We start from the raw sequence: 9,822 nt of genomic DNA on the forward strand, positions 1-9,822 counted from the left end.
TATAGGAAATCAGAGGCTGGCAAAATATTCACCATTACTAACATAACTCGGTAAAAAATAATTCTCGAAATTTTGGTGAATTCACCAGAAACAATTTGGGTCATTTTGAATACTTTTTCCTTCTACCAAAAAAACAAAAAAATCATTACTATCATTAATTTTGCACATGCACTTTAGCAAATAGTTATTCGAATGTTTATTTGATAGAGGCCGTTTATTAATTATCAATTTACGATAAATTTTGAATATTTGGTGAAAAAACATTTCATTTCATTTTTTCAACATGTTAACGACAAAATTGAACAATGGTGTTGAGATACCTTTACTTGGTTTTGGTGTATATCAAGTACCAGATCACAAACAATGTAAAAAAGTTGTTCTTGAAGCTATAAAAGCAGGCTATCGATTGATTGATACTGCTGCTGCATATGGTAATGAAGAAGCAGTTGGAGAAGCAATAAGAGAATCAGGTGTTCCACGTGAAGAACTTTTCATTACTACCAAATTATGGGTTCAAGATCACGGATATGAAAAAACTAAGAAAGCATTTGAAACATCATTAAAGAAACTCGGCCTTGAATACATTGATCTCTACTTAATTCACCAAGCATTCGGTGATTACTATGGATCATGGAGAGCTATGACCGAATTATATGAAGAAGGAAAAATACGTGCAATTGGTGTTTCAAACTTCTATCCAGACCGTCTTCAGGACTTAGTTATGAATAACAAAGTTGTTCCTGCTGTCAATCAAGTTGAATGTCATCCATTCTACCAAAAGACAGATGCCATCAAGCATATGGAAGAATTAGGCGTCAAGTGTGAGGCATGGGGACCATTCGCAGAAGCTGGTAGAGGTATCTTTGAGAATAAGGTTTTGGTCGATATTGCAAAGAAACATGGAAAAACTGTTGCTCAAGTTATTCTCAGATGGAATGTACAACGTGACGTAATTGTCATTCCAAAATCTGTTCATAAGGAGCGAATTATCGAAAACTTCAACATTTGGGATTTCCAATTAGACCAAGAAGACATGGATGCGATTGCTACTTTAGATACTGCTAAGAGTACAATCATCGACCATTATGATCTTGGAATAATAAGATTCATTAATAATTCAAAAATCCATGATTAAACTTCTTTACTTTGATTTATTTTTGTTTGCTATGAATGGTGGAGATTATTTGGTCATCATTTATTTCTCTTTTTACAATTTTTATTATCTGAAATATTTTTTTTTAGTTCTTTTTTCGTTAACCTTTTTTTTCATATGATTGGTACTGAATCTATTTGTTAATAATCCATTAAAGATCGAAGATAAATTTAACGGCATGTTGAAAATATCCAAATCACAATTCAGCCGGATTGTTTTTTTGATTGAAAAGTATTTTTCTTTGAAATATTCTTTACAACACTCAAATGAGATGATAAACGTTTTACAAATTCGGTTATTTGACAACGGCAATTTGGAAGAATGTCAAATTCTCCAAATTTCGAAGCTATCCTCATATTCCAGCAGCCTGCTTATGATGCCAAATGTAGTGCTCCTAATAAGGGAGGGTTTTGCTTGTCGAAATTGGAAAACACTCACTTTTTATCATGGATACCAATTAATGATTCAAATGGAGGCTTCTCACGGATAATTACAAAGATCCCATCACAACCAATTTCTACTGAATTCAAAGATAATTCGATATTAAAATTTGAAGTTTCAACAATCAAAACATTTTCTTTTGAAGTTTCAACAATCAAAGAAGAACACCATCATGTAAAAATAACTATTGAGATTGATGGCATTCAAGGAAGTCGTGTATACAAAGTTTATAAGAAAGAATATTTTTCATTATTTTTATTACTTCAAAAAATTGTATCCATGGGTATTGCTATTCCACAGCGCCTTGAAGACCAACGCTATTCACTTTATTTTCTTAAGACAAAAGGCTTCACATTTAATTCCAATTTGAATTCAATGAATTTTACTGAGCTTAAAACATTTGCCGATTATTGGAATTCCTTCCTCAAAATGACAGGTGATTTGATTGTTAGCCTTAACAAGTCTAACTCTCTTCCAAATCTTTCAATTTATCCATTTGGATTAAGTTCAAATGCAATTCATCAAGAAATTCTATCAAAACTCAAAAAGGAGTACGCCAGAGCTCACAAAAAAGCCAGAGAACCATTGTCGGCCGAAGATTTATTTGATAAAAAAGGAAAACTTAAAGATGTAAATAATTTCAGAAAACATATTTATGATTTTGGTATCAAAAATGATGTACTAACACAAACTGTCGGATTAATGTTTGGACTTTATGACCTTAATTCCACAAGAGAAGAACGTAAAACTCGAGATAACGAATTATATAATTATTTCAATCAGATTGGAAAACAATTGGATAACATCTGTCAGACACAGATTTCCCAGAATGCGCGTTTCCAAAAAACGTTTCGAGTCATTGATAATGATGTTGATCGAACAGATAGAACAAGTGATATCTTTAAAAGCAGAGACAAACCAGGTCTTATCATCTTAACAAAACTTCTTCGTTCTTACCTTGTTTATAATCCTAGCGTTGGCTATTTGCAAGGCATGAATGATATCTTTGTTCCATTGATCAGACTCTTTTTTCCAGAATGGAACAGCGAGGGGCACCCCGTCAAAGGCGACCGTTTACTTACAGAAGAAGAAATCGAACAAACCAGTTCAAAAATATTTTGGCACTTTTCGTATATGCTAAGACATATTAATCATGAATATTTATTATCATCTATTGGTAGTGTATGTAATGAAATTGCTGACCAAATTAATAGCATTTTGTTCAAAATTAATCCATCATTAATCATATGGCTTAAGAAGACTGAATTATCGTCTTTGTTTTTTATGTATTCGAGCTTTATTATGCTGTTTAAACGAAACACAGATAACTTATGGAGTATATGGACAAGAATTCATTGTTCTGAAGATCCAAAGCATTGGATGATATACATTTGTGCAGCTGTGATTATTTATGTGTTCCCAAATATTCCTTTGTGCGAAACTGAACTGAATGTGAAGATAACAAAAATATATAACAGTTGCGTCCAGTCGTTCGATATGGACGAAATTGCGTTCGTTGCAAAGTGGATTTATAATGAATATCCTATCAAAGACAACGAAAATATTGAAGAGAGAAAAATCGATAGTTTTCGGATTTTTGAAGTAAATAAGGAATAAAATATTTTTGTGTATTTTTTTTAATTTATATTTTTTCCTCGAATGAGAATTTATTTTATTAAGAATATTTTTTTTAATTAATAACTACAAAATAATGCACAGCTAAATATAATTTCATTGAAAATTATCTAAATTTTTAATTTAATTCAAGATGTAAAATTCAATAATTCAATAATAGAAATTGCGTTTTGTCTATTGACACCCAATTGTATTACTCATCTAAGAAAATATTATGAAATGATTGCGGAATTTGAAGTTTAAATCTCATTTAAAATTATTTGACACCTAAACAATTCTCAGAAAAATCCTCTGAAAAAGTAATTTTTTTTCGAACGACAATTTTTAAATGGTTTATGTATCGATCGAAATTATATTTATAAACAAGTCAAAAAGTCGCATTTTTGTTTGCATGCTTACAACTTTTTGGGTAAAATGTTGGCCAAGTAAAAAATTCTGAGAATTAGAGGATGATTGATAAAGCATAAATCATACAAATTGAATTGTATTTAACCGTTGCTGTTGCATTAACCGGTTCAAAAAAGTCCAAATGACGGACGATATTCCACTCCAACAGATATTGGCTCCAATCAGCCAATTCAGAGTTGCTTTGTCGGACTTCAAGAAAGAAGTTTCGATTGGTAAAGGAGCTTATTCTGAAGTTTTTCTAGCTACACATATCCCAACTCAAATTAAGACTGCTCTTAAGGTGTTAACAGCTAAAAAACTTGAAGGCTCCGCAAAGACATACTTTGTTCGTGAAGTTATGATTTTGGCTTCATGTAGGAATCCATTTCTTTTGCAATTAATGGGATTCACTGACACTTATCCATATTGCATTGTTTCTCAATACGTTGAATCAGGTTCCCTTTACGATGCCCTTAAACATAAGCCAGGATCACCAGAACTAAGTAATACTGATAAATCAATTATCGCAATGTGCGTTGCATATGGAATGAATGCACTTCACCAACAAAAGATCATTCATAGAGATTTGAAATCTCTTAATATATTGCTTGATTCTAACTGTTTACCAAAGATCATTGATTTCGGTATTTCAAGATTCCATGGTGAAGAAGGTGAATTAGTTACTTCAACAATCGGTACACCACATTGGATGGCTCCAGAAATGTTCAACTCCACTCATTATGACTCAAAAGTCGATGTCTATTCATATGGAATTTTGTTATGGGAAATGCTTACCGAAGCCACTCCATTTGATGGCATGTCAGCCTTTCAAATCATGGCTGCTGTTTGTCAAAAAGGCCAACGTCCAGATATTCCAGAATCAACACCTAAAGAATTAACAGCCCTTATAGAAGCCTGTTGGTCTCAAGACCCAGCTCAGCGTCCAACATTCGACCAAATTTACCAAGCCTTTAGTACATGTTCAGTATCATTTGCAAATACTGATCCATCCAAAGTCGAAGTTTTAGCCAACTATATTGTACAATTCGAAGAGGCATCAATTGGACAACAAGTTCAAGTTGAAATTCCAGATGAACCAATTCCAGAACAACCTCAAGAAGAAATGAAAATGTCACGTCGTCATGGCCACAAGAAGCACGACTCTCGTCCACCACTTCCTGACAAAGACAAAGGTGAAAAATCACATCATTCAAGAAGATCAAGTATTCAAGCATCAGCACCCAAACCAACCTCAGGTGGCTCAGGTGCCCAAACCAGGTCTGACTCGGGCCATTTCAGTGAGCGTAAGAGCAAACAACGTCAAACATTTAGCATCAAGACTCCTAAAAGGAAATATCATATGTCAGACTCATCCAACAATGACAAATACTATGACTCATCAAACTATAGCCATCATGGTGGCGAAGATGACAAGCCAGCCGTTGCAGTCCCACTTGAAAAACTCGAAAGCCCCAAGAGCCACGGTTATAAACGTGCTCTCAAAGCCATCGTTGCTCAGTTAACGGTCGACAAGGGGCCCCAATTTTTCAAATACATTAATAGTAATTTGTTATCACAAGAAATCTCAGAACGTACACGTGCCCTTATAATGAAGCAGCTTGTCAAATTAATTAAGCGAGAACCCGATTTTGCCCAAGATTTAGTTGATTCAAATTGTATTAATGTCTTTCCATTTAATGTACCAGCAGCAATTGGAGATATTATCCAATTATTAATATACATTGCACAAATTGCACCAGAAACTATACCACTTGATTCATTACGAGTAATTTTATCATCAGCACAAGGAAATGAAAAGAAACTTGTCACATTATTAGCAGTCTTCAATAACACTATGTCTGATGATCAATCATTTGTCTCTATAGTTCAATCATATGTGATGAGTTCACAACAATTTTTAGCATCTGATCAAGCAGCTACATATCTTAATATCTTATATTCGATATATATTAATAATCAATCATTTTCATTTGTTTCACAAGCATTTGCTACAGCTTTGAAGAGTGAAGATCCAAATATCATTCGATTAAGTTATTTCGGATTATGTAACATGCAATTTAACCAAAAGATTTTACCATTAGAATTAATTGTTACACATTTCGATATGTTTCCATATGAAGCCACATCATTAATTGCTCGAATGGCTTCAATCCCCAACAGTACTCGTTTAATTAATGGCTTATTAAAGGCTGCGAACACTACTCCAGTTGCTGTCTACCTGCTGTGTAAAATCGCTGACTCTTCTAAAGGCGCGCAATTGCTCATTAACAATCCCGAGTGGTTAACATCAAACATCATTGATGTGAATTATCAATTGAGAATTTTCCTCTCAATTTTCGTGCATCAAGAATTGAGAGCAGCGTTAATTCAATTACCGAATTTAATTGAGATGTTTACAAACGTCGTAGAATTATGTCCGTACGATTCAATTCAGGCTATCGTAACGGTCATAAGGAGGTTATCAACACAAATCCCAGAGTTCATTGTCTACTTAAGCCAAACTGGATTCTTGTCAATGTTCTTCCAAAACTCGTTCGGACAATATAACCCTGAAATGACAAGAATTGGTCTGTTGTTGTTGGATAACTTAATTAGAGTAAGTTACTTGGAGGATTACTTGGACGTAATTCCGTACTTCCCAACAATATTACAAATGGATCAACAAATACAAGCTTCCGCAGTGTGCACTTTGGTGGTGTTGAGTCAATATGAACAAACGAATGAACTTTTGAAGAGTTACCATATACCTGAGATAGTCGCAAAGCTGAAGCTGCCACAGAAGTACGAGCAGTACCAAAAGGATTTCATTGAACACTTCAAAAAATGATTTCGGTGAAAGAAAATTTGGGTAAAAACCATTTCACCTTTTTTTATTTTTATTTTGAACTTCCTCTGCGTCCTGTGCACATTCGGAAGTATCTGATAACGACAGCACAGCAATGACATTTGCAACGCTCTTTATAAGGATGCGAAAATCATCTGCTTGATATTCTATGGCTTGTTTGATAGCTTATCTATGTGTGGATGTAGTGTAACTTATCAAATTTTAATAAAAATGTGTCATACGTATTTCACGAAGAACAAAATTAGCAAAGGATCATGCACTTGGTTGATTTTGCAATCAAAATAATTTTTGAAGGAGTTGATGCTGAATGATCCAGATTTTTTCGACGAATTCAATTGAACTATATGCTTGAAGATAAATCACTCTTTAGATGGGCTATTGCTCTACAGGCACATTTGCCATTACATCAGTGGTTCAAACCCCAGTCGCTAAGGAATTGGTGGACACAAATTCAAAATTGAAAATGTTTTAAACCTTAAAGAATTAAGATTGATTTCTCTAACCATTTACTAACAAAATTCATGTTGTTTTACAAAACGTTCTGTGTGTATATTATTTAAAATTATGTTTCTGTATTTTTGTTGATACTAATTTGCAATACTCCATCATTTAAATCAGGTTCAAGTTGATTCCGTAACTCTACTAAATCTCTCCAAGAGAGGCTTTCCAAGCACGCAGGACATGTACCGCGTGTTGGAATTAGTGATGCTCCTTTTCGTGGAGATTGACTAATGAATTGTTTTGCAAGACAACGTAAATGCAAAAAAGCTCCGCAGAAGGGGCAAATGACCCAATTTGGATGTGGGTATGGTGGAGCATCGCTGTTGACGCATAATAAACAACGATCTGGTACATCACATGCTGGAGATGGAGCTGTAGTGCCATGAATTGGAAGGTCCTCAAGCTTCCCAAGATATACGCTGTGGTTTTCATTAATTTTTGGAGATGAATTTAACATTTGAAGAACATCAGAACACGTGACACATATTCTAAGGGAAAGACGAACCCATGGTTTAGAGTTGAGCATCTCTTTGAATATACGAATGTGAGTTTTATAATTACGTGGACCTCCATGTGTTTGAAAAATTAAATTCCAATCAACATGCTTTAAATTTTTAGATTCAGTTGGATGTTGCCAAGTCCATTCAAAACGTAATGCATGTTTCCGTGTAGAAAAACCATATACAACAATGGTCATTTCCCAAGGACGCTTTGAATGTGTTTTAAATGCGCCTCCTACAATTTCTCCATTATGTTGTTTGAGCCTATGTGGTGGATTTACTGTAAACCCAACATAACATGCACTTTTATATGATGGATTCTTACTTCTAAGGAGATAACATCCAGAGAAAGATTCCATTTACAAACGGTCGCCTAGGAATTGTTATGTGAAAAACAACGTTTTTTTTATGGGAGAAACAAACACAAAATTTCAACCATCAGCTTTCGGGACAAACGTAACATTAAAAGAAAATCCATTTCTTGTTGACGATGTTTCTAAGTCTAACAGGATTTTAAATGCAGTTAAAAAACCCACAAAATGCTTAATTTATAGAACAGAGCCTCCTTCTCTTCATATTACAAAAAATGAATTTCCAACAGTTCTACAATTAAATCAAAAAAATTTCCAAGAAATTCCAATAATTCCAGATAACATTCGAATTCTGATTATGAGAGAAAACTCTATTAAAACAATGAAACCTCTTTCAGGTCATCCAAATTTAGAGGTCATTGATGTTTCTTCAAACTTAGTACAAGATTTTGATTTTGATCCAATTCCAGATAAAATCAGAGCCTTATTTGCGGCTTCCAATTTCATATCCAACATAGCTACAAAAGGTATATTCAAAAACCTTCAAGTATTAAATCTTTGTGGAAATAAATTTTCTAATTTTTCTTTTTCCCAATTCCCTCAGCTAAAAACTCTTAATCTTTCATTCAACCGATTTGAATCCTTTACTCTTGATTCTTCCACTCTTGTTGAGCTTTCTATTCAAAACAATTCACTACGGAAATTTGAAGTAATTAATTCACAATCACTTACACATTTGAACATAAGTGACAACCATCTTACTTCCATTGAGTTCATCACCAAAATCCCTAATCTCCAAGAACTTAATGCCGAATCGAATAACTTTACACAAAATTGGATTTCATTTGCTGTCACTTTTTCGCCTCACCTTTCGATTCTTAATCATCGACAAGTTACTGAGCATGAACGTGCCATTCATTATAATCGTATTTCTAATCTTAATAAAGCAGCGCAACCTCAATTTCCTCATCAGCAAGTTTTGGAAATCCGTAATTTATTCCGACAATTCAAAGATATATCATCAAAAACAATTTCTTTCTCATCCAACAACATAGAAGAAACATGGATTACATACTCCAACGACAAATTACAACGAAAAGCTGAAATTGAAGAACATTCGTACTCGATTCCATGCGCAATGATTGAAGGAACAGATTTGTCATTAACATTTTATGGGACAATTAACGAAGGGTGTGAAGTTAATGTCCAAAAGGTTAAAACGTTATGTCTAAATTATGTGCCAATTATCAAAGATAGTGAAGTTGAAAAGAAAGTTATTAAATTTGCAGAGTTTTGTCCAACAATGTTAATACTGAATAATAACTTGTTAAGAAATGTAATTGATGTCGTTTTTCTGAGGTTTTTTAAGACTGTGGAAATAATTCGAGTTGAGGGAAATCCGATAATGCGGATGACGCTGTTTAGGCCATTGTTATCTTATTTGATGCCTTCGCTGTTGGTCGTGAACGGTGTTGCGATAACAGAAGCGGAAAGGAATTCTGGAATAAGTCATTTCCAATTTCTACTGAAGTATACGCTTGGATTTGATGTGCAATACTATGAATATGAAGAGGAAGAAGAAGAATATATGTAAATGTTTTTATATCGAATTTTAGCATAAATTTATTTGAAATATTATGTGTGCTTATGTTCTAATGTGTTTGTTCTAAATCAGAGTAAAGTTATATATAGCCGATATGTTTCATGGATTGAAAGTATTATATTTTGTGAATTTGGAAATTGTTATCAACTTCAATGTATTTATTTATGAGATTATAACCCAGATTTTGTTGAAAATGCATTTTATAATTTTGCTGCAAAGTTATAACATATTCAACGTCTAAAGACTCGATATTTGGAAGTTTATATGCTGATAAAGCATACACAGGCATTTGCAATCCAATTTCAGCACATTCATTTAGTCAATCAAACACATTTACACAATTTTTTTCAAATGATCCTATATCATTTTTGAAAATTTAAATACAGAAAAAAATCCACAACAAATATAATGCGCTTTTCTAAATT

At 33.4% G+C, this 9,822-nt stretch overlaps 4 protein-coding genes across 4 annotated transcripts; 3 read left to right on the forward strand and 1 right to left on the reverse strand.

The window, feature by feature from the left end:
* Positions 1 to 283: 283 nt before the first annotated feature.
* GO595_005738 (aldo/keto reductase) lies at positions 284 to 1,135 on the forward strand (the record flags this gene model as incomplete). The annotated part of the gene is made up of 1 exon (XM_067919014.1): positions 284 to 1,135. The coding sequence occupies one exon, from the start codon at positions 284 to 286 to the stop codon at positions 1,133 to 1,135; it is 852 nt and encodes a 283-aa protein (XP_067774117.1).
* Positions 1,136 to 1,474: 339 nt separating this feature from the next.
* On the forward strand, positions 1,475 to 6,464 carry GO595_005739 (TKL family protein kinase; the record flags this gene model as incomplete). Its single annotated transcript, XM_067919015.1, has 2 exons — positions 1,475 to 2,865; positions 3,812 to 6,464. 2 exons carry the CDS (start codon positions 1,475 to 1,477, stop codon positions 6,462 to 6,464), a joined length of 4,044 nt encoding a protein of 1,347 aa, XP_067774118.1.
* Positions 6,465 to 7,044: 580 nt separating this feature from the next.
* On the reverse strand, positions 7,045 to 7,842 carry GO595_005740 (structure-specific endonuclease subunit SLX1; the record flags this gene model as incomplete). Its single annotated transcript, XM_067919016.1, has 1 exon — positions 7,045 to 7,842. The coding sequence occupies one exon, from the start codon at positions 7,840 to 7,842 to the stop codon at positions 7,045 to 7,047; it is 798 nt and encodes a 265-aa protein (XP_067774119.1).
* A 334-nt stretch (positions 7,843 to 8,176) lies between these two features.
* GO595_005741 (DUF5011 domain-containing protein) lies at positions 8,177 to 9,388 on the forward strand (the record flags this gene model as incomplete). The annotated part of the gene is made up of 1 exon (XM_067919017.1): positions 8,177 to 9,388. One exon carries the CDS (start codon positions 8,177 to 8,179, stop codon positions 9,386 to 9,388), a length of 1,212 nt encoding a protein of 403 aa, XP_067774120.1.
* Between the last annotated feature and the right edge of the window lie 434 nt (positions 9,389 to 9,822).

This window comes from Histomonas meleagridis (assembly GCF_020186115.1).
Source record: "Histomonas meleagridis strain 2922-C6/04-10x chromosome Unknown contig_39, whole genome shotgun sequence".
Lineage (NCBI taxonomy): Eukaryota > Parabasalia > Tritrichomonadida > Dientamoebidae > Histomonas > Histomonas meleagridis.